The sequence below is a fragment of the Protopterus annectens genome, chromosome 1.part1 (assembly GCF_019279795.1).
Source record: "Protopterus annectens isolate FY-2018-M chromosome 1.part1, PAN1.0, whole genome shotgun sequence".
Lineage (NCBI taxonomy): Eukaryota > Metazoa > Chordata > Ceratodontiformes > Protopteridae > Protopterus > Protopterus annectens.
In genome coordinates this window covers 1,221,564,254-1,221,590,345 of record NC_056726.1, presented here as the reverse complement: position 1 = coordinate 1,221,590,345, position 26,092 = coordinate 1,221,564,254, and the positions used below count along the sequence as shown (strand labels likewise).

Genomic DNA, 26,092 nt, shown 5'->3' with positions numbered 1-26,092 from the left:
TCCTGGCAGCAGCAGCAGCATCTCCTGCAAGATTTCTATACCTCTCAAAGTCTTACCACAAGAAATCTGAACAGAGCCACAAATAAAGAGGAACAAAAGAACAAAAATAGGGAAGGACTTTAAATATTGCTCTTATAAACTTGCTAGAATAACATGGTTTCTGTTAACATGCATTTTTCCACACACACACATTGAGAGCGATCAAGCAATCGAAACAAAGGAACAAAAATTGGGACGGATTGTTGCTCTTCTAAACTTAGTTCTTTTATATTTAATATAATTATCTTCATTTTAGGGGTCTAATAGGTTTTGTGGCTCCAGATGAACTTTATTTGGTGGGAGAGGGGCCAAAAAATGGCTCTTTTGATAGTGAAGGTTGCAGACCCCTGCACTAGTGTTATGTGTAATATGGAAAGAATTATCATGGAGATGATCAATAGAGATGTAGTAAACCTCCAGACAATGGACCTAACCCAGTTTGGGTTCATAAAGGGCAAATCATATCTACTGAACCTGGTGGACCTCTTTGAGAAGGTCACCAAAGCAATGGATGAAAGCAAAATTGTTCACACTGCCTACCTTGACCTGGCCAAGGCATTTGACACAGTACCCCACTCGGGCAATGTTGACAAACTCAAGAGGTTAGGTACAAACCCCGTATGTCACCCAGTGGATAGCCCAACTGGCTCACAGACAGGACCCAGGAAGTTAGAACTGGGGAGTCTACCTCTATAAAGAGGCCAGTCACAAGTGGAGTCCTTCAGGGATAAGTTCATGGACCTGGACTTTTGAGACCTGCTGTTATGGTAAACACATTACATGACTGTGTTATCAATAAAGTGTGCTGCGCAGTGTGTGTGTGTGTGTGTGTGTGTGTGTGTGTGTGTGTGTGTGTGTGTGTTATGAGGTATATGGCTGATAGTTTGCCCAATGCTGAGTATTTTTCCCTGCAAATTAACTATTAATATTTGTGTCCTTTTCAGAAAAAAGCTCTACAAAATGTAAGAGGCTGTTATTTTAAATTCCTGGAAATTCGTCGTGTTTACAATGACTGAAGTTTTTGTTATTTTCTTCTCTGATGTATTATCTCACTGATGAATTTGTATTGCAGGTTACAAAGGCTACGTACACAGAAGGAACAGAAAGAGACCACTGGAGAGAGGAGGGATGAACAGTCAGAGGAAAGTTCCCATGAAGGGACAATGGCTGGGGAAAATACAACGTCCAGCCCTTTGACACAGCAAAGGAGGATTCTACCACGTCGTTATGCAGCGCAGCAGTCAATAGGAATGAACAGAAACACTTATGACAAAGGTTTCAGCAGCACTCATTCTAACAGTACTGAAGAAATTCAGACAGATGGAGTATCACATACTAAGAATACACAGTTTATCGACATGAATAGTGGAATAGAGAAGACAAGAGCAAGTAATTTTCCTTCCAAGAAGAAAAAGAGACGTTATGGATGTGATTTGTGTGGGAGGTTTTTATCAGATGCAAATGGTCTGAGAAGGCACAGAAGGATTCATACAGGAGAGCGGCCTTACAAGTGTGATGTGTGTGGGAAAGACTTCTCAGATGGTTCTACGATGAGAAGACACAGGAAAATCCATTCAGGGAGATGGCCTTACAGGTGTGTAGTGTGCCACAAAGGCTTTCGTCAAAGGTTTCAGTTAAAAAATCACTGGGCTACTCACACAGATGCAGATGAAAAACTGCTGATCCTTGAAGCACAGCAGAGTGGTGCCTTTGGGACTTTAGTCTGTAGCTTCTGTGATCAGATGTTTGAAAATAATGATGAATTTATGCAACATCTTTCTAAGCATTTAAATATCATACCATCATCAGAAGGTCTTGCTGAGACTCCAGAGTCTGAACATGACATAATGCAAAAGGAAAGGCTAGAAGGTGGTGAGAAGGACCCGACAAGTGGCCACAGCCAGCCACTTTTGGAAGTTGTACAAAGTTGTGGTACCACGAACCCTTCCGAAGCAATGATTCACCACACCAAGGAAGCATTGTTCATTGAAAGACAATTTGTAGACAGCAAGGAAGGTATTCTGGATGAGGAAACGGAGTGGCAGTTTGACACTAGCAGTACCCCAAGGATTCATATTAATGAACTTTCTGAAATTGAAGAGATGATTCCTTGGGGGCTGAAGGTCTGTCCCATCTGTGTAAAATGCTTTCCTACCACAGACACATTAAGATTACACTACATGCTACACACTGACTTCAGACCTTTCAAATGCTACCTCTGTGGCAAGGGTTTCTGTCAGAAGGGAAGTCTAATGCACCATCACTGTATACATCCTGAGGAGGGCAGGTAAACTTATATAATTAACAAGTAATTGGTAAGGCTTCTTACTTAGCACAGAGTAAATTTACTGTGTTTTTTAATATATGTGATTCAAGTTTTGCTGTTCATGGTGTGGTGGAAAATAAATATTTTGCTTTTCATCCATAATTGCAACAATTTGAAAAGCAGTTACACACCACAGTGGCTCTGTGGTTAAGGTATCTGCCTCATAGCTCTGGGATTTGGTTCATTCTTCATGAAATCTGGTCACTTTCTTTGTGAAGGTTACACATTCTTCCCTGCTTTTTTTATTATGGGTAAGTGAACTGGTCCTTGTCTGTATATGTGTGTGTGTGTGTGTGTGTGTGTGTGTGTGTGTGTGTGTGTATAGGAAAATACATGAAAGACTCCACCAAGCTACAATCTTCACTGTGTAATGCTTTACACCACCTGTAGTGGAGGCTTATGGGATATATGCAAATGACCCTATTAAGGACATACCTGTGTTTCAACTACATGGTTTATTGAATGGCCATGGCTTTTCATTTTTTAAGCCTTTAAGGGTATATTCAAGTCTGTAAAGCCAAACCCTAGTAGTTGTAGACATGCCATGTTTTGGACTTTTTGTGACCTCATACATTGGTGTGTGTGTGTGTGTGTGTGTGTGTGTGTGTGTGTGTGTGTGTGTGTGTGTGTGTGTGTGTGTGTATAGGAAAATACATGAAAGACTCCACCAAGCTACAATCTTCACTATGTAATGCTTTACACCACCTGTAGTGGAGGCTTATGGGATATATGCAAATGACCCTATTAAGGACATACCCGTCTTTCAACTACATGGTTTATTGAATGGCCATGGCTTTTCATTTTTTAAGCCTTTAAGGGTATATTCAAGTCTGTAAAGCCAAACCCTAGTAGTTGTAGACATGCCATGTTTTGGACTTTTTGTGACCTCATACATTGGTGTGTGTGTGTGTGTGTGTGTGTGTGTGTGTGTGTGTGTGTGTGTGTGTGTGTGTGTGTGTGTGTATATATATATATATATATATATATATATATATATATATATATATATATATATATATTTTTTTTTTTTTTAATATATTGCACTTGTAACCCATGCCATAGCTAAAAAGGAGTCAGATATGGACCAGTTCAGTTACCCATTTAAGAAATGCAGAAATTAAAAGTTAAAGTTATAAGGCAAAGATATAACCTAACCAACTTTTCATTTTGGATTTAGTCAGCTGAATCACTTTGCCATCTCTCATTTTTAGTCATTTTCTGACTTTACTGCAGATCTCCCCTCATGCAGTGATTCCTCTCAGTTATTATATACATTTTCCTGTGATTGAGTAGAATTCACTGTCTGTACCCTAACACCCCGTTGTCCATATATTCAGTGTTTTTTTTTTTAATGTTAGGGATCTTTACTGACTGTTCCAAGTCTTGGATTTGTTGCATTCTCTCATTTACATAGTCTTTTGTTGCTGATTCAGCTTGCTTCCATTTGTGTATTGCACCTTTCATTAAGCAAGTTGGTTTGGACCATGTGCTATCACATAAATACTGACGTCCAGTTCTGTGACACTTAAGAATTTCATACTCCCAAAATATATGCATATAGCCTTCCAGCTCATCCTTTTTACATCTTCAACAACTAGGAGAAACAGAATGAAACATCATTGCCAGCCTAGAAGATGTATAAAACCACTTAAGGCAGTCATTGCCATACAAATAATCTGAACTTACATACACCTAGTAGCATAGCCAGGAATGCAGGGTAACCCAGCACATCTTTTTTTTTAGTTTAGTTTAGTTTTAGTTTAGTACTAAGCTAACTGCCCTTGCAAGCCATTTTAAGCCTAGCCAATTATCTTTTGTGAGACTCAAACCCTGCACCTTGTGTTTGTAAGACAAACACCTTAGCCATTAAGCCACCCTCCCAACCCTAGTGCTTTCTAGTAACTTTGTTCAGTATTGTCTCTCATTCAGATATATATTTATTTTTCTCTGTTTCCATGACAGCTAGTAAACTTTTATATGCTTGACTTACCATCCCTTTGTTGATTCCGTTCTGGTTCACCTTTAGCCAGTTAACCATCAGGAACCATTCTTCCCTTTTCACTAAGTAAAGCTTAATTTAAGGGTTGTAATCCACTGCCTGTACCACTGTTTAATTCAGCCATGCCTCCCATTTCTAGCTCAGATTATGCCAAATCAAAGGTTTCCCACCAGTCATCATCTGTTCCCAATATATTAAATCCTGCCAGCGTCTTAATTTCCTGTTCACATCCATCCTGAGGGGTTCCTTTCACTTGTAATTGCTTACTGGTGATATTTGTTCCCAGTATAACTGATCCCTCTCTTGCATACCAAACTGGCTGTCTTACCTGTTAGTCTAAGTGACCATCAGACAACCTACCTAATTAGGAACAGGTCCCAACACATCTGCCAGACTGTCCTCAGAGTCATAGAAATAAAAAGACCTTTATACCTAATAACTTCATCACTGCACTAAAATGCTGTAATTGGACTCCCCTGAAGCAACTATGTCTTGATAAAGCTGTGCAGTACTTTAACTCAACTTTCTTGGAAATCTTAAATTATAATGCACCCTCCAGAACCATAAGAATAAAATCAAATTATGCCCCATGGCTAACTAAAGAAACTAAAACTACAGTGATAGAAAGATATAAATCCTGTATACATTTTTACAAAAACAAAACCTCTACTGTAAGACAAATCTACTGAGAACTCCGTAACAACGCAAAAAAAAAAAAAAATTAAAAATTAAACTTGATAAAACTAACTACTACAAAAACATGGAAGAAAAATATGTCCACAACCCTCAAAGATTCTGGGCCACAAGAAATACTATACTTCAGCCTGGAAAATCCACAACTCCAACCCTCGTTTTAATAAACAACCACAATAACATTCCTGCTTAATTTAATAAATACTTTACTGAAATAGTCCAAACCCTTGCCAATACCCGCAATATTGTCAATACCCCAACACCTACAACTGCCCAAACCTACCCCAACTCACAGAACAATACCTCCAACTTTTCCCAAAACCTTGTGCCCACCAAGGTTATTTCCAAACTCCTCAATAAACTTAAACTGACCACTCTGGCTGCTGCTAACCTACCAGCAGATTTCCTTCAGATTTCCTTCAGATTTCCTTCAGATAGCTGAAGAAGCTTTAGCTTATCCTGTTGCTATTCTCATTAATAGGTCTCTATCAGAATGCAAGGTACCAACCTCATGGAAAACATTGAATATTATACCACTACACAAAGGAGGTGACTCCTTAGAACTCACTAACTACCGCCCAGTCGCTATTCTGTTGCCCTTATCTAAAATATTAGAAAGTGTTGTTCACACTCAACTAATGCAGTACCCCCAAAAAAACAACCTGCTGTCTGAAGCACAGCATGGCTTTTGACCCTCCCATAGCACCACCACAGCACTACTGTATTTTACTAACATAGTTAACCATTACAGAAACCAGGTCCTATTCGTATCATCCATATTCTTAGACTTATCAAAAGCTTTTGACATGGTTAACCACAATATGCTTCTTCAAACTCTATCTACCCTAAACATTAGCTCGTCCTCTATCGCTTGGTTCAACAGTTACTTATCAGGCCATCAGGAAACAGTCCTATGGCAAAATCAATTGTTCCCTCTCCTACCAGTATCCTACGGAGTCCCCCAAGGCTCCATCCTAGGCCCACTGCTGTTCTCTGTATTTACCAACCAGGTCTCCTCCTCCACACTCACCATCTCAGTAGTACAATATGCTGATGATGCCACCCTTATATGTGTCACCCCCACAATAAAAGAACTTCGTTCCCTAACCCAAAACAACTTTACTGTAGCCAAAACGTGGTTCACGAACACCAAACTTATTCTTAATCCCAAGAAAACAAAACTCATTCTTTTTAGCCCAGGTAGGGCCTCCCCTTAGACAGTAACTTTAACATTACTTCCAAAGATAATAGCCAAATCACTCCTACCACACACACTAAACTTCTAGGTGTTGAAATTGACAACAACTTGAGATTCGACATCCACATAGTGCAAACCATCAAGAAAGTAAACAAAAAACTTGGGCTCCTCTAAAGGAACAAACAGTTTATCACTAGACATACCAAAGCCACAATTGCAAAGACTTATCTCTTATCCATCCTCCTCTATGCCTTCCCTATCCTCACTAATCTCCACCAGGCTGATTTAAACAAAATGGAATCTTGTTATAACAAGCTTGCCAAGTTCGCTACAGAAGCCTCATACAGGACCCATCACTGTCTATCCTTTAAGCAGCTTAACTGTCTTTTGCTGCCCCAGCTACTGCTACTCACCCAATTGTCAGTAGCAAACAAGATATACTACCTTTCTGATAAAACCCCTGCACTCCAGCATCTAATTCAGCCCTATACTACCACTAGAACTTTAAGATCTAGTAACCAGAACCTTGTAAATGTCATCAAATATAAGAATGATGCTGGTAAGTTGCTCTTTGGTTGCACTATTCCAAGAATCTGAAATACACTACCAAGCCACATAACTTCTAATAGCTCTACTATTCAATTTTAAAAACTCCTGAAGACCCACTTTTCAAACAACTGGCTATGCTGCTGTTACTCCCCAGGATAATACATACCAATGCATTGTTTGGTTAATACTATTATGTAATAACAGTTCCCCTGGAAAGGCTGTTATACTAATCATACCTCAAAGAATGTTACTACTTTTGATATATATTGTATTGAAACAAGACAATTCTATTACGCAGTACCATCCACTACCCTTTCCCAAAAACAATTCCATACATTGAACATTCTTAACCAACCTGCATATTTTAGTCCTTAAATAATATGTATGTGCTAACTACATAGCAAATTCTAAGCCTAAAAATTATGTATATCTTTTTAATTTCTGATTTTATGTGTTTTCTGAAATTTAATTTGATGAGTTTGTAATTTCCACTTTATTCTGTGCTTATATTTCTCCTATGTATTGCATTTCTGGAGCTGTTCTTCCCTGATTTTTGTGTTTTTGAAATTGTATTTGATGAGTTTTCTTATTTCTACTCTATTTTGTGCTTATATTTCTCCTATGTATTGTATTCTTAGAGTTTTCCTCCCGGGCCTCCACTGAAAATAGACCTTGTGTCCAGCTGGACTTTCCCGGTAAACAAATGTAAAATAAAATAAATAAAATTGTTCCCTTCATTCTTCTATTTTGTCTCCATCATTGTCCATCTTTTCCCACCCATAAATGTCTCCCATTTGTTTCTCTTTTTCCATACAATATAATGTACAGTCCCTTTAACGGGTCTGTATTCTTTAATTTTATGTCTCTACAGGCACCCTTAAAATTCAGGTTTGTTAAACAAAATATCACCTTTGACCTTGATACCATTGTGTGTAATTCAAAATTAGGGAATGCCCTTGCAGTGGGGATAGCATTAAAATCTTCCAACTGATCTTTGGATTCTCATCCTGCCATGGGAAATTAACTTTTTTTGTGGTTTAGACAGAGAATTTGATGGAGGGGGACAAGTGTATCCTGTACAGCATAGCAAACCAGTGCAAAGCCTGGTTTTTGGATCATGTCCAAACATATCTCGTTCCATCTTCTAAAACTTGTTTTTTTTTTTTTTTTTTTTATAAGAGATCTTAAGTCAGTGTTGCTGATGCTGCTAGAATACTAGCCCATTCTATGCCGAAGTAAAGGTAAAACTATATAGTTAGAATTCTTCAAAAATGGATATTTCCTAAATATTTCTGGACCTAGTCTATGATTTCTTGGTACGGCTTTAATTTTTTTGTGTGTTAATTTATTATCCTGAAATCTTCCCAGATTTCTTTCTCAGAATGTTGCCCATAAATCTCAACCAGGGTCAGATACATGTACCAAAATAGCACGTGTATATAATGACATTTTGCACAGCGAATCATCTGCAGTCTTGGTTAACCAGAGGCCCTTGACATTGTCCTAGACTTCTGAAAAATAAATACCAAAGAGGAGTGGATCTAGCATTGAGCCCTGGGGGACTCCACTGATGACCAGCCTCTTTGTCGAGGTGGTCTATCCTATCATAACTTTCTGGGTCCTGTCTGTGAGCCAACCAGCTATCCAGCAAAGTTACCGAGAAGTTTATGCCTAATTTCATGAGTTTGTTTACCATACCTGAGTGGGATATTATATTAAATGCCATAGCTTGGCCAGGGTAGGGAGTATGCACCATTTTGCTCTCATCCATTGCCTTGGTGATCTTCTCAAAGAAGTCCACCATGTTCAGTAGGCATGACCTGCCTTTGACAAAACCAAACTGGGTTGGGTCCAGTATCAGAAGGTTTCCTATGTCATTTTTAATACATTCCATGATAATTCTTTCCATAGCTTTTTATATGCAAGTAGTCAGACAAATGGGTCTGTAGTTTCCTGGATCTGTTGATGGTCCACCCTTGTACAGACTGATGACTGTTGCAGTCCTCCATTTGTGTGGCATGAACCCAGTGTGAAGACTATGGTTGAATAGCGATTCCAGTTGCTATGATAGTTCATAAAAAAAAAAAAAAAAAAAAAAACTTTTACACATCTATGTATTTTTGTTATTTTACACTGCACTGTATTGCTTTATTATGCTTGCTCATTATGCACATTTTATGTAAATGTATTTCCTGACTGCATGAATCTTACTCTTGTATTATACCATTAACTTTATGTAACCATGTTTCATTGTATTGCTTGTGGAGCTTTTCATGAATGAATGGACTGCATGAATCTTTACTCTTGTATTTTACCATTAACTTTATGTAACCATGTTTCATTGTATTGCTTGTGGAGCTTTTCATGAATGAATGGACTGCATGAATCTTTACTCTTGTATTTTACCATTAACTTTATGTAACCATGTTTCATTGTATTGCTTGTGGAGTTTTTCTCCCCGGGCCTCCACTGAAAATGGGCACTTCTTGGCCCAGTGGACTTCCCCAGTAATCAAACTGAAATAAATAAATAAATAAATATTTCAGGCTGTTTAGGAGACATCCTGGGATATTATCAAGGCCCATCAAAGCTGTACTCTTGGTCTTAGAGAGCGCATGTACGACCTGCTCCCTACTGATAGTTGGAGGGATAATATTAGGTGGTATTTTCTGGGAGGGGTGGCTTGGGGTGAGAAGGGGTAAAGCTGAAGCTGAACTTATGAGGCAGAAGATTTGCTATATCTTCTGGTTCCATGGACTTGGCTCCATTTACCAACAGTTCAGCGCATTGTTGTGTGCTGCCTTTCAGGTCTGGGACATGCTAAAGAAGACCTTATGGTTAACCATGGCCTGGGATGCTGTCTTTACCTCAAAATTTGCTTTATTGGACTTGGTCCTCTAAGTTTTTGATTCATTATGATGAGAGGCCTTTTATCTTTTTTTGGGTTACGCTTTGTAATTTTATCTATGACTTTTTTCTTTTGTTGTACAACCTGTTTAATTTTGGATTCCATCAGGATGGGTTGTGTTTTGGGCTTGCTTCTGCTAGGCACAGCAGCTTCTATGCAGTCATTGACATGGTTGTACTGAGCTTCTGTGAATAGTTTCACATAGGCTTTTGTGTTATCTAGGTTTGAAGGGGCTTGACATTTTAACAAGTTATCTCTTAATAAAAGGTAGTTTGCTTTGGATTAGTTTCTAACTGTTACATGGTTTGCTGGAGTTACAGAATTAATCATTATTTCGAAGGAGACTGCTTTGTGGTCTGACCTTACCAGAGAGGACACAACACTGGTGAGGACAGGGGGATGCAGCATTCTCCCATATTTGTGAGTACTAGGTCCATTTTGTTTTACCTCTAGTAGGCTTATGCACTAACTGGTACAGAGTGTTTGTGTTTACAAAGTCTTTGGAATCTGTGTGACTGTAACTCTGGGGATCATGTAGGATTCCAGATTTATAGAAGGCTAATTAACGTCCCTCTTGAGTATGGTGTTCAGTTGAATGGTGTACAATAGTTCTAAATATTAGCTGCCTAAATTCCAAGCCACGCCCCCAAACTCAGAGAACACTGTGTCCCGTGCAGAAGTGTTTATGGAAATGCTGTACAAGCAGGTAAATAACTGCATAGAAACAGTTGTACCAAACTGAAATTAACTTAGGACAAATCCCAAAACTAAGCCCCCTTGATGGGCCCCTAGTATAAATAGGTTGTATAACAAGAGAAAGAAAATCCTGTCCAAAAATATGAAGGGTTATGCCCAAAAGACAAAAAACTCCCTCATCAGTCTCAACAAGCAGCTCGGAGAACTAATGAAGTCCACCAAAGCCAACTTTTGAATCAAAAATGGTCTCCCAAGCTAAGGCTAACAATAGGCATTTTTCAAGTTACTTATGGAGCCGTAAAGGGAATAACCAACAGTGTGCTGAACTAATGGTAAATCAAACTTCCTATACCAAACCTGTGGATATAGCAGATTTGCTGGCCAATAAATTTAGCTCCAGTTTCACCTTCTATCACCTCGTTTCCATCCCTCAGGAAATATTGTCTACCATTTTCCCTCCAGCTATGACTGAAGAACAGGTCCTCACTGCACTCTCCACAGCTAAAACACTGCTTCAATGGGTCCTAATAATATCCAAAGATGCCTCCTGAATAGCTTGAAACATGACCTGTCAGGCCCACTAGAGTCTCTATTCAACCATAGCCTCCAGACTGGCTTTATTCATTGGGAATGTTAGACTGTAGCTGTCATCCCTGTACACAAATGCAGACCATCCACAAATCCAGGGAGCTGCAGACTCATTAAATTTGACTAGTCTTATATGTGTATATGGAAAAAATTGTCATGGACCGGATAAACAAAGACATACGAAGTCTTCAGACACTGGACCCATCCCAATTCGGTTTTGTCAAGGGCAGGTCATGCCCATGTCATGGATAAGGGCAAAATGGTACATACCGCCTACCTTGACCTGACAAAGACATTTGACACAATACTTCAGGTATTATAGACAAACCCGTAAGTTTAGGTATAAATCTGTATGTCACCCACTGAGTAGCCAAATAGCTCACTCTGAGGACACATGAAATTAGAGTGGGGATGTCTATCTTCACCTAGTGCCCTGTTACTAGATGTTTCCCACGGGGCTTGGGACTGGGACCTCTCCTGTTTGGAATATAGTTCTCTGAAGTCAAGATAAATGTAGAGGGTCTTTGTCTGACCAAATTTGCTTCTGATGACTACAAGCTGGGTGTAATCATTAAATCCCCCAAAGGTGTGGATATTCTCCAGGAGGGTCTGACACAGACTAAGTGGTGTCAGAACCAAAGCCTAAAACTCAGTGCAAAAATGCATTATTATAGGTTCATAGTTTAGTACTAGGCTAACTGCCCTTGTGAGCCATTTCAAGCCTAGCCAATTATCCCTTGCGAGACTCAAACCCTACAACTTGTGTTTGTAAGACAAACACGTTAACCATTAGGCCACCTTCTATACCTTTGAGAAAATGACCACCCCTTTAAATTACAACATGATAACACTCCTCTAAGAGTAGACCCAGAGGCAGGGGACTTAAACTCAGGTTGACAGTAACCTGAAGTTTGATCACTATGTAGCCATCCATGGTAGAAGAAAATCTTTCTATATGGTGCAATTTATAAGTAAGGGCATGGCATCCAGAACTAAGGAGATTATAGTCCCAGTGTTCTCAGCACTCATTAGACCAATAATCAAGTACAGTGCACTCTTTGGCATGTGCATGAGCAGGCATTTGCAACAGCTGGAGTGGCCACAGAAGTCCTTACTAAAAGAATACATAGTGTAAATAATATACCCTATGCAGGCCGCTTCAAAGCCTTGACCCTTTACATGGTCTCCTACAGACAACCGAGGGATGATTTTTGCCTAACCTACAAGACATTCTCTGATCCAGCCTAGATGGATCTGCTACATATTTACAAAACAAACACTAGAATTACCCAATCTAAGAATATAAATCACATCTGTAACATAAACAAAATATGTTCGAGGGACAGGTATGTATCTCGGAGGTTATCCCTTCCCAGAAACAGACTCACCATTCATGTGAAACAGTTCTTTTTCTTAAGCCTGTTCAAACACAGTTTGGACCAATGGATGGGAAGTTGCACATTTACCCCTGGCTTTCTCCTGTGGCCCTTATGGGCAGGAGCAATTTGTAGATGCCCTAAGACACAGGCATATACCAAACTTGTTCTAGTTTGTGGACACTGATAATTGGGAACATTGAAGCATGAATGGCTTGGCTTAAAAAGTTTTTTGGGCCATTTGCCTAGTAACCTGCTATCATCCCTTGGATTTCATGGCACATAGTGGGTGACCTGTAGTTTGCTAGGATATGGTATGGGACTGTGTGTATGGTAATCTGGACATGGAGGAACTCCAATGCATCATCCTATCTTACCCTTTAGCTTCTTGTTGTTCAGGTATCTCAGAAATGGTTGGCGTGTTATACTTCTCCGCTTATAGGTGAGATGTAGGTCTCCTGCTCTATCCTCAGGTAAGAAAGAACAGAAGTCACCTTTATGTTGTCTATGTTAGAACATCCAAAATGAAGGTGACATCAGACAGGAAGAAGAGTAAGGATGCTCAGTCTTGAAAGTTTGGCTGGCTGGACATCGGACATTAACCTGGAGCATTTCTTAATGTGATTGTAACAGTTACTGTTACAGTTTTTCTAGCTGCTTTTTTGAATGTGTGACTAATCTTGGCTGATATTGCCGTAATACCTTTTGGAAATCTGTCTGTATGAGCATTATTTAACTTATTTGCTTTTTTGCAGCAATCAAGAGCACCCAACTGTGGTGGAAGAAGTGAAGGAAGAACCTGCTGAAGAAATCAGAATAACCTGTCCAACTGAAAGTTTTTCAGAAATGCCATGTTCTGCTGAGTCTGCAGCTGTAAGGGACATGTCTTACATTATTCAGGATACAATGACAGGTATTCAGCAACAGCTGCAAACAAGGGAACAATTATTAGACCCACACAGTACAGCCCTGTACTGCAGTGTTGGCAGCAGCCACATTGGAAGTACAGAGAGCACACTTCTACATGGAACTTTACTGAACCATAATTCGACACAAGTAACTTTAAGAGAGAGTCTAAGTTTGCCACTTGTTAGCTCCATCTCCTCTAGGAGGAAACGTTATGAGTGTGAAATGTGTGGAAGGTGCTTATCTGATGCTAACGGCCTCCGGCGTCATAGAAGGATTCATACAGGGGAAAGGCCTTACAGATGTGATATCTGTGGCAAAAACTTTACAGACCGGTCCACTATGCGGAGACATCGAACAATACACTCAGGCAAACGGCCTCACCGCTGTGTGGTATGTAACAAAGGTTTCAGGCAGAGATACCAACTAACAGGACATTGGTCTATCCACTGTGGCGCAGGTGAAAAACGGCAGATCTTTGAAGCAGAACAGGCTGCTGCTAGAAAACCTTTAACCTGTGCAATCTGTAAGCAGACATTTGAAACAAGTGCTGACCTACTGCAGCATCGTTCAGAACACTTGAAGGGTAGCTCCAGTTGTGAGTCTTCAAATCATGTTAAAGAAAGTGCAGTAGTAATCATGGAGAAAGGACAGATTACACGGACTGAGAAACACCAGCCCAGTGGTCATCAAGATAAGCTTTTGGAAACCATTAAATCAGTAACAAAAGATGGTCAGCACTGGCCAGAAATGCCCAACATAGAGCAAAATACCTCTTTTCAGGATGAAGACTCTGAATGTAACAAGGAAGAGCTGATGGATGGAGATACTGAATGGTCACTAGAAGCTGCCTGCACTTCAAAGATGCATGTTACTAGCCTGTCCGAAGTTGATGAAATGATTCCTTTGGGGTTAAAGCAATGTCCAATATGTGAGAAGTGCTTTCCAACAACATCTTCTCTCAGAATGCACTACCTGATACACACTGATTACAGACCCCATAAGTGCAACATTTGTGGAAAATCCTTTTGCCAGAAGGGCAATCTCATCCGTCATAGGTGCTTAACTCCAGGAGAGAGCAGGTATGTGATTCTTTATGAAGAGATTTTTTTTTCTTTTTTGCTTGACACTAATTTTTTTATTGTTTTCTACTACTTCACTAGAATCATATGGCCCCTCCCACTTGTATGTCAAGGGCCCACTTTACTTAGGACCGTGTACAGTGGTTTGAATGATGCCCTCTAGCCTCCCCCAAAATACAGAGGCATCCAGCTGTAACTGCCTTCAAGTTTGAAATGCCGTAGGAGGCAGGGAGATGTACATATGACAAATGAACTTTCATTACAGAAGTGACTTGGGCTGTGGTACTTTTTTCTTCCTGACAAAATTTTGACAGAGATGGCTTGCAGTTATGTGAGGATATGTTTATTCTTTGCTATTGGTGACTTAGCAGTTACACTTGAGTTTCATACCTGGAAAATCAGAATGCTTTTTTTCCTTAAACATTTTTATTAAATCATAACATTTTTATCTACAATTTAAGACCTTGTGTTATCCCATAGTCCACCTCAAGTAATGGGTTCATCCGTCATCTTGGTAAATCCAAGCCAGCAACAACTTCAGCTTAATCAAGAACTTAAGGTCCTCCCACGGTGCACCTCACAGCCCTCAGATCTCATTTGCCACCTTTCAGCTGCTTTCTTGCCCCCACATAGTTTAGATAAATATTGTTTTCTGCAAAGAGTTAGTCATTACAGTTTTAAGTATCCATGTGTATGTTTGAAATATATGAAGTCTGTGTGTGTGAGTGGGGGGTTACACCCCCCCAACTATATATACTAACTCCAGGATCACGCTACAGTGGAAAATTTCACGTGTCAGTGTTATGAGTTTCGATTAAATTAGTTTTAGGTGTTTTGAACTTCAGGTGTTTTGGTCTCGGTCAAATGAATTATATATATAGATATATATATATTTTTTATTGCTGCTTTCTGCTTTGCAACTGTTGAAATTTAAAATGGGTAAGGCTTCAGGCTTTAAAAAGTGTGCCTGCTGCAGGCATAAGATTCTGTCCCAGGGCACACATAATTTGTGCATTGTGTGCCTGTGACCTGGACATCTTCAGACATATTGTGGTATTTGCAAGCCAATTAGAATGATGATACAAATCATGCCAAAAGGTATTTTACCTTTAGTGTCTTCCTAAAAGAAAGATGACAGAAGAAATGATGAATGGAAAAGAGAGAGAGAGAGAGAAAGAAAAGGAAAGAAGAAAAAGAAAACTGGAGGAGTCATCTTCATTGACGTCCCCAAAAGTTCCAAGACCTTCTCCTTAAAAGATGCCTCATCTCCAAGCACTAAGAAGCCATTCTTGTCTCCAAGCTCAGATCCAGCACCTCCTCATTCCAAGTCCATCATTATTCTTGACATGTCTCCAACAGGGAGTCTTCCAGCAGCTGATCCTCCAAGAGAGAGCTCTTGAAGTTCCTAGGCACCTATCCTCCCTTCATTTCTCCTTTAAGGGTCTAGTAAGTCTGTAAGGAGCATTTAAAATAGCTATTGGTATTGAATGATGAGACCTTTTATCAAAGACCAGGTAGACATGGGTGTTTTCCCATCCCTCCATCCCTCCCCTGTTTCCAGGTTGAAGCAGGTTGGCCCATGGACTCCAGTAACTATTCCTTCCCCAGCCCGTCTTGGTGCTGGTGATCTTAAGCTGATGATTACTCCAGTACATCCTTCTTTGGCACCAACTGGATCCCATCCATTGGCCCTGATGTCATATCTGACTTACTCAATACTGATCCCATTGGTGTCACTTGAATGTCAGTGACATGCCCTCTAAACTGCACCCTTGGATCCATCCTCAGTGTAAATACTTAGGGTGCTGTTCTTGATATCGGGGACAATGACGTTTGAGGTACTGGCTTTGATTTCAGTTGCAAGGGCACCCTTGTTGGAGCTGTCTGCTTTCCCTTCTTCCAGGTTGGAGTTGGTGCTGATGGGAGTTTCCTTGGGGCCATCATATTTGATATCAGATTTTGAGTTCTTTGAGAGGGTCATCATCTGAACCTTGATCCAGACAGGGGATGCACCCTCATTTTTTGTTTTACACATTGACAAAAGTCCATCTTTGACCCAAATGAACAGAGCAGTGCTGAATGCCTTGACCCCTCTCCCCTTCAGTAATCAACCCAGTTTTCTACATAAACTTTGAAAGATTTCTCCCTCATGCAGAGGTTCCGTAGATTTCTCCATGGAATTGTTCACTTCTGACATTGATCTTGATGACGGGGAAATTGCCCCTCAGTCACCTCTTGAAAATTCCAGATTTGATGTGATTTTGGAATTGGTGAGTCAGAGGAGCAATTGATCCATCAACCCCCACCTTTCCATGGATAAGGTGGGATTTTCTGAGACATTCATGATTGCCCCCTCTACTTCTTGGGTGGTTCCTCTTGCTGAGTGCCTGATCGATCATTTTAAAGAAATGGGCATGGTGAGGTTCTGATGTTGTAGAGTGCATGCTCTGTATGCATAGTTCTCAACCTGTTTAGCACATGAAATCAGGACACAGCCAAAAATAATGAGGGGACAAGAGCCCAAAATCAGGGACAGATTTTAAATATTGTTCCTATAAACTTAGAAAGATGCTACAATAATAGGTTTTGCATTAGGATGCATTTTTCTGAAGAATGCAATGTCTGAATTTCAAATGATTGTCATTTTTAGTGACTTCAGTCCGCAGTGATTTAACAGAAAACCACAAATTTGATGAGGAACAGACCAAAAATGTGAGACAAAAATCTGGACAGTCTATTAAATTCTGGACAGTTGAAAGATATGGCTGTGAGTCATAACATTTTATGCTCACCCAACAACAGACCTCCTTGGAGGAGACCCTCTTATGAACTCTCTTGTTGTGGTGGCTGCCGCCAAGAGAGAAGAATTTTATGGTAGAAACTGTATGTGTGTATTATAGATTTTCTTTTGTTCCCAAGAAGTCAAAGAACCTTAGGCCCATTTTTGATTTAAAGAGTCTAAACCAGTATGTAAAAAAGACCAAAGTTCCTAATGGTCCCCAGTGCAAGTAGTTCTTCTTTGCTTAGAAGACTGAGATTGGATGTTCTCTGTAGACCATCAGGATGCTTATCTGCAGTTCAACATTGCAAAGGCATCCAGAAAATATCTCCACTTCTAGCTTGAAGCCAATCATTATTTATTCCTTACACTCCTATTCAGTCTCTCTCCCCAGGTGTTCACCAAGTACATGTCGGTTGTAAGAACCCATCTCAGACTAAAAAGGATCAATACTTTCCTGTAACTAGACAATTGGCTGATTATTATCATAACAAGATTCCTTTATTTCAGCAAGAGACCATTTACTTTGTTTGTGTCTGTCTTTGGGCCTTACCATAAATCTCACAAAATCCTTTCTGGAGCTCACTTAGAATATTGCATTTGTAGGATGCCATCTGAACACGAGGATAAGAACTAGAAAACTTCCAGACATCAGACTTTTCTCTCTCAGTTCTTTCATCTCAGAGCTACGACAGATGACCTCCACTTCTGCATCATTGTTTCTTCAATACCTAGGTGTGATGATTGCCACAAACAAGACTTTACATGAAGCTATTGTATTGGACCTCCAGCATATAGTGGTTTCATTTTCTGCACTGCACTGTATCAACAAACTTACCTGTCTTTTATGAGACTGTAAACATCATCTGGACTGGTGGATCCAGTCTCTCTTTGAGGCAATGGGAAGACCCTTTATTGTCTCTCTCTGCCATTGGCCACAGCCCCTACTGGTGCCGCCTCTATGGGGTGGGCAGTCATTTTCTGAGTGGTCTCAATAAGATGCCCATCTTCACATCAGTCCTGGGGATGAAGGATGTGTACAGGACTTTCTTCCCTAGGGTGTGATATCATAGGTTCATAGGTTCATACTAGGCTATCTGCCCTAGGGCATTTATAAGCCTAGCCAGAGTGTGTGTGGCTTTCACCTCCCCTTAGGATGAGAATACTATACCCAATAGTTTGCTGTGCCTCTGTCCAGCAGTGATACAGAGATGATTCCCGGGGTAAACCTACGATCTCCCATCCACTCGTCAAGATTTCTCTTGAACAGAGTCAGTGAGGGGCTCTGCCTCACATGGACTGGGATTCTGTTCCATAGTGTAGGGAGTCTCTGGGTGATGAATCTGTCCCTCCAGCACGTCCTATTTATATCTGTGTTGAGGTTTAAGTCTCTTGCTCTCGTGGCTCTGGTGGATTTGGATTTTTTGAGGTGGAGCATGTCCATTAATTCCGGGTACAACACTTCAGCAGTGTGGTACATCAGCAAGCAACAGAAACCCTATCTTACTTCTTGTGCTGAAAAGCTATGAGAATGTGGCAGTGGGTGATGTGTTCAGAGCACCTTATGACAGCAGTGCACATTTGGGACAGACCAACCTTCATGGTGATATGCTCAGATGATGTGCCTTGATGCCCTACAAGTGATTCCTCAGTTCATTAATTGTGCACTTCTGGGTGCTGTGATGTCTTTGCATTCCTGACCAGCATCAAGGACAGAAGCCACTTTATCCTAATCCCTCCTTAGGGATAGATGCACAGGGATACTGTAGTCCATTAATAGCCCCCATAGACTCATGTATGCCTTCCCTCTACTACCTCTCATGACAAAGTTCTTACAGAAAGCTTCACTGTGCAAGGTCTCAGTCATCCATGTAGCCCTTTTTTGGCTCAGGCAAATTTGGCTACCCACATTTGGCCTGAACTCAGGAAGCAGATGTGGTTGTTCAGTACCATTCTAGATCTATTATCTTACCTGTCTAGTGAGCCTCATTTGAATATATCCTTTCTGAAACTAACCATATGTTTTTTCTAATTTCAATGATTTTCAAGGTTCCTTCCTTTTACCCCAAGGTCAAATACATCCCTTTTGCTTGTCAGAAAGATGCAACTTGAAAAATATACAAGAGAAAATGGAATTTTTTTTGATTTGAGCAATCCAATAAGGTGTTACCACACTGCTGGATCTTTGTTATCCCTAGTTTGTCCCCTGTCAACATCCCACCCACCTTTCTTTGGTATTTCAGTTCCTTGCTACCATTTTTGATTCTGGCTCTTATTTTTCTCTCATTCATGTCCAGTTGATAGCCATTTCCAACTTTCATCAAGGCTTTACTTTCACCTTTTTAGCCTCCCAAAAGCTTCTAAAGCTTTCCTAAAAGGTACCGTTCTCCTGAGACCCCCTATTAAGGATCCTTCTCTACTATGGGGTTTGAACTTTGTACTTGAAACCTTAACTCAGGTCCACTTTGAGCCTGCTTTTTCTTGTAACATCAAATATCCTTCCTGGAAGACATATGATATCCTTCTATTCATATGCTGCAGTATTCATAACATGAGGGAGTCTGCTGCTAGCTGTCTCGTATGTCCAGCCAGTATACAAAAATCTAGTGCTACTGTGAGGCACGTGCGACATCACACCGAAGCAGAACTTACATCTGTCATAAAGTGACATCGGGTATAAAGCAGACATTGGCATGTAGCAGACCTCAGAACTTTTCTACCACCTGTCTAATCATTTGCTTCGGTTGTCACTCATCAGATAAGTTGCAAACCTTGGTTCAGGTAAGTGCTCCAGTGGGGTTTTCATTAATATCTTTTGGCTACTGTGTGTTTTTGTGATGAAATGTCAGTGTGGAAGACAGATTCCACATGAGGGCTCTCGCAGCCTTTGTTTATTTTGTCTAGGCCCTGAACATGACCATACTACCTGTTCTATTTGCAAGGCCTTTGTCTCCAAGACCCTACAAAGTCAGTTAGCTTCTCTCTCTGCTTGGAAACAGATAACTCAGGACTATCCGTAATCCTGCAAGGATACCTTATAGTGTGGAAAACTCCTCCCCCCTTCAGGGGTATTCCATAACCTCCAAAGGAACAACTGGAAATCTTTCCCCAGGTTATTTCCATTCTTCTTTCTCAAGGCACCATTCAGTTAGTGCTGCCCTCCCAAGTAGGAAAAAGGTTCTACTCCAGGATGTCCTGGTACCTAGGAATGATGGTCCTTGGAGACCCATTCTAGACCTATCCCATCTAAATGCCTTTCTGAAAGTCGCCACCTTTTGTATGTCAACATTACCCACCCTTCTTCCTCTCATCCTTACTTAGGCCTTTATGGTGTCACTGGACATTAAGAATGCCTATCTTCATATTCCAATTCTTCTTCGGTTCAGGAAGTTTTTTCACTTTGCTATTGCTTCCTCACATTTTCAATTCTGTGCTTTGCCCTTTGGATTGTCTACAGCCCCAAGGGCCTTCACATAATGCTTATTGCCTGCCGCAGCCTTCTTCAGGCTACATAGCATACAGATCTTTCCTTACTTAGACAACCTTCTTCTCCAGTCTCAGACGCAGGACATCCTTCAGGAGAACCTCTCATTCACAGTGTCACTGTTGGAGGGTCTAGGATCCATGACCATTTACCAGAAGTCCACTCTGGTCGCTTCCCAAGACCACATTTTCCTTGGCTGCAGGATCCAATCAGACAGGATGTTGGCTTCCTTACCCCTAGAAAATGTCCGATGTTCTTCGTGTTTCACTGTTGCAGTCATTACATTTAGGTAATCTGCTGGCAGGTTGCCCTAAGTCGGCCTGAATAACAAAGTCTTGGGTCCTGCGTTGGTTGCTGTCTCTTCTTCCATGACATCAAGTCGTCAGGGGTATAAAACATGCAGCCGATGCCATTTTATTCAGTCTTTCTTGCCGCGTGGTGCCTGAAGCAGAAGCAGTTTGCAAGTGCCGGTCGGCCAACTCCTGAAATTTTCGTATTCGAGTTTCAGAACCGAAGTCTTCAAACTAAAGCTAAGTACCCCATTGGGGAAACTTTTTCTTGCTCCTTAGTGATGCCAGTAAAAGTTAATAATTGCATTACTTGTGGGAAGCAAATATCTCATAAGGATTTTCTTTTGTACTGTATTCCTTGCCTAGGCCCAGATCACAACGTGCCTTGCTGTCGGTTTTGTGCTAGATTTAACCAACGCACTATTAAGCATCGGTATATTTTTGCTTCAAAATATTTTGGTACAAGATTTAATTATCCTGAAATGTTGTTGGTTAGCAATCCGACTACCGGAGTTCACAAAAAATGCAAAGAAAAAGACAGAGACAGACCGTCGAGGTCCAAAACCGACTACGAAACTTCTCCTAAGCCAATTGCCGGTTCACCGGTACTCAGTGAGGCACTTTCGCAGCCCTTGATACCCGCTAATTTTGAGTCACAGGCCTCTACCGAGACCCATTCGGAGTCTGGTATGCCGCGAGATTCTCAGAGTATTGAACCCGCGGATGTCTCTCCTTTGGATGGGTCCAGAGCCGCTGAGCAGGCACCGGCTTCTGAGGATGTTTTCAGGCCTCAACATTTTTATATTAAACTGATGCCAGCAACAAAAACAAGGTCATAAACATCTTCCATGTCTAAAAAATTGATGCATGAGCCACGTGCTCAGGCCCCTATGCCTAAAAAACAAGTGATCAAAATGGCTGAGGATTTAGTTACCTTGATCAAGGGTTCCCAACCTCCCCTGCTAAGAGGCTTAGGCAAGATACTGATTATGAATCTTCAGATCAGGTTTTCTATTTCTTCTGACTCCTCTTCTGATCAGGAATTTTCTATTCCACCCTATGAGGAATCTGATGCAGAGGAATCCATCCCATCTGTATCTCCTCCTGAGGATTACTCTTTTGGAGAGACTTTGCATACTTTAAGGGAATATTTTCACTGGGAGAGTCAGGAATTTTCTGAATCAAAAAAGAGGCTTAAGGATTTCCTTCTTCTTCCTCAGCATAGGCCTTTGGCAATACCTCCTGTATTAAACATTGTTGATGATGTGTTTTCGGAATCAAGTATGGCTCCTGATTCCCTGCCTCTGGCTCCTAGTAAACCAGACAGATATTACAGGGTTCCTGACTCCCACAAATTTTTATTCAAAATCCTGCTGCTGATCCTGAAACTATTTCTCAGGGTCCCAAGGGTGTAAAGGCCTCAAATCCTACCCCCTCTGATAGAGATTCCAGGGCGCTGGATAGATGGGGAAAGAAGGTTTATACGTCTGCTACCTTGGCAGTCAGGGCCTTAAACTGCCAGTTTCATATGCTTCAATTATCAACAGCATGTTATGGGCTTACTGAAACAGAAAATTATGTTGATTTCTGATTGTGTGCAAAATAGAGTTACAGGAATTATTGCATTCAGCAGAACAGGTTGGAAAGCATACTTTGCAATGTGGTTTTGATTCCTTGGAAGCCTCTTGTAGGGCCGCCGTTACTGGATCTGTGATTAGAAGGCATGCCTGGCTCCAGCAGCAAAATCTGCCTGATCATGTTAAAGCTAAATTGTTGGATGCCCCTTTGCACCATGATACTTTGGTAATAAGGCAGAAGAGGTTTTAAAGAAAATGGAAGATGAAGCTAAATCTATGCAAACTGTGAAAGATTTCTTGCAAGTATAGCCACTCAGGTTCAGTAGACAGTGACCTACAAAAAATTGGTCATTTCCTGTGTCCAACAGAGCCACTCAAGACAAATCCAGGTGCCAAAAAGGCTCCAGATACCAATCACAGGGTCTTACAGGTCAAAGCAATGGGGTGCCTCCACCTCCAAATCTGGAGGAAACAAAGCACAACCCTACAGTAAGCAGTCTCAATGACTTTCCTCTACCATCACCAAGCACTTATTTTTTGACAGCCCCCTTGGGGGGAAAGCTAGCACTTCATGCTCAAAATTTGCAGTTAATTACCCAGGACAAGTGGGTATTAAACATAGTATCCCAGGGGTACAGATTTCATTTCCATACATTCCCAATTCCAAACGGATGGCCAGATCTGCCACAAAACCAGTGGGCAGAGGCCCAGAAATAAGTCATGTCCCCCATGGATATGGGGCTATTCAACCGGTACCATAGGTTTTTATTCAAGACTTTTCCTGGTACCCAGATAAGACAATTCATGGCGTCCAATACTGTACTTGTTGATTTTGAACACTTTCTTGGACATTCTAAAATTCAAAATGCTGACTTTACAACAGCTATTGCCTATGCTAGGCAGGAATGCTTGGTCAGTAACTCTAGACTTAAGAGGCATACCTGCATATCCCAATAAGGGAATCCTGCAGAAGATACCTCCACTTCAAAGCAGGTTTTTTGCATTACCAATTCTCTGCACTGTCCTTTGGCTTATCTTCTGTGCTCAGGGTCTTTACAAAGTGCCTGACACCAGTAATCGCATTCTGCAGACAAATGAGCATCCAAATTTACCCTTATTTGGATGACTGTCTCATTCAAGCAGAGGACAAGGACACTCTTCTTCAACATCTGGCGTTTGTAAAAAGGCTTCTAGCATGCCTAGGGTACACCATAAACGAAAAGAAATCACAACTGGTACAACTGGTACCCTCTCAAATAATTACATTCCTGGGTGCAAGCTTGAATTCAACTGCCCAGATGACTTACCTTACGCCAGACAAACAAAGGCAGCTGACAACATACTTCAAACAAATGGCAACAAGAGCCCAGTTATCTACAAGGCAAATTCTGCAGGCTTTGGGGTTCATGGCATCCTGCATTCTACTAATTCCATATGCGAGACTGCATATGAGGAAACTTCAATGGTACCTAAAAAGTTTATGGAGTCAACATGTCACAGTCAGGAAACAATGATTCCTCTCATTCCCTGCCTACAACAGTAGTTTCTTTGGTGGGCAGAGACATATCACCAAAACAAGGGACTGTCATTCACTCTACCCCCTGCCACCCAAACCCTAACTACAGATGCATCAGACTATGCTTGGGGAGCCCACCTGGTGGGGAGATGCATTCAGGGCGAATGGAGCCCAAACCAATTGCATCTGCATATCAACCAGAAAGAGATGCTAGCTTTTCAGAATGCTGTGACAGCCTTCAAGGGCTTACTTCATCCAGGAAAACTACTGATAAAGACGGACAACACCACAGTTATGTAGTACATAAAAAAGCAGGGGGGTACGCATTCCTACCCCCTTTGCAGACTAGCCATGGCCTTGTGGAACACAGCCTTGAATTACCAAATACATCTTCAAGCTCAATTCCTGCCAGGAAAACAAAATACTCTGACAGACGACCTAAGCAGAAATCTTACGGACCCGCACAAATGGAAATTGGATCCACAAATCTTCAGCATGTTATGCCCAGACATAGATCTATTTGCCTCTCCCCAAAATTATCAGTTGGACAAATTCTGCACAAGAACTCATCACAAAAACGCATGGAAAGTGGATGCCCTATCCTTCAGTCTATGCCTTTCCACCTCTACCTCTACTCTCCAAGGTCTTACTAAAAGTCAGACAGGAAAAAACAAAAATGATCCTAGTTGCTCCGGACTGGCCTTGCCAGCACTGGTACCCACTTCTAAGGAATATGTCTCAACTTCCTCCATGGTACTTGCCTCAAATACCTTATCTACTGTCTCAACAGAACAATCAAATTCTGCACACTCAGCTCCAAACTCTGAATCTTGCAGCATGGCTGATCAATTAATTATTCAAACAACACTTCTCAGTAAATCTGTGATGGATGTCATTTTGGAAGCCCGAAGGCCTAGTACTAAAAACGTTATGCTGATAAATGGAATAGATTCTGTGCTTGGAACCAAGCACAAGGAACAGATACAGCAAAGCCCAATGTTCCTCAGATTTTACAATATTTGACTGAGATGCTTGACAAGGGCCTATCTTTTTCTTCAATAAAAATCCATGCCTCTGCTATCTCGGCTTATTCCAACACAGAGCCTCCCCTCTTTTCTCATCTTCTGTTTAAACAGTATCCTAGAGTGGCCAAAAATTTAAGGCCTCCCAGAAGATCACGTACTCCTGCATGGGACCTCAATTTTGTGCTGGAAAAACTCACCATACCTCCTTTTGAACCAGCAACTACTGCGGATATAAAATTTCTATCTTGGAAAACAGCTTTCTCTTGGCATTCACTTCAGTAAGAAGGGTTTCAGAACTACAGGCTGTCATGGCAGTGGAGCCTTTTATTATATTTTACCCGGACAGGGTGTCCCTCAGGACCAATCCTTCTTTTATGCCTAAGGTGGTATCCAGTGTGGCTCTTAACCAGACCATTCACCTGCCAACATTTTACCCAAATCCGCAGAACAAGGGTGAGCAGATTCTGCATTCATTGGACATACACAGACAACTAAGATTCTACTTAAACAGGGCCAGATCTCTCAGAAAGTCTGAGCAGCTACTGGTAGCATTTGCTGCAGGGTCAGAGGGGAAGGCTATATCAAAGCAGACTATTTCTAAGTGGATAAGCCACTGCATTAGTTTCTGCTACTTGCACCATGGTAAACCTGTGCCCAAGGGGATCAGATCACATTCCACCAGGGCTGCCTGTACTTCAGCAGCTTTTCTTAGAGGGGTTCCAACCAAAGACATTCTAGAAGCTGCTACTTGGAGCTCTGTTCATACCTTCACAAAGCATTATCATTTGCCTCTCTTCTCCAAATCCAGGACAGGCTTTGCCACTGCAGTTCTGCAGGGCCTTATAGCTGCTCCTAATGCTGTTTAGTTCCCATCCTCCCATCCATATCTTTAGGATTCTACCCAAATGTAATGATTGCAACAGTAAAACATGAAGAACATAGTACAGTTGTGTACACTTACCATAAATGTAGATGTTCAAGTGTATTCACTGTTGCAGTCCGGGTTGCCCACCAGCCATCTCCCTTTTCTATACCTTTTCTTTCCTTCACTATGCACAAAA

At 41.1% G+C, this 26,092-nt stretch overlaps 1 protein-coding gene across 4 annotated transcripts in view; it reads left to right on the top strand.

Annotated features, from left to right (window-relative positions):
• LOC122809357 overlaps positions 1 to 26,092 on the top strand; it is a 1,358,270-nt gene that overhangs the window by 409,002 nt on the left and 923,176 nt on the right. For all 4 annotated transcript variants that reach the window (XM_044080823.1, XM_044080814.1, XM_044080796.1 and 1 more), the window contains exons 5-6: positions 1,112 to 2,326; positions 13,128 to 14,360. In XM_044080823.1, the coding sequence (XP_043936758.1) occupies positions 1,112 to 2,326; positions 13,128 to 14,360 (2,448 nt within the window). The remainder of the gene's footprint in view (positions 1 to 1,111; positions 2,327 to 13,127; positions 14,361 to 26,092) is intronic.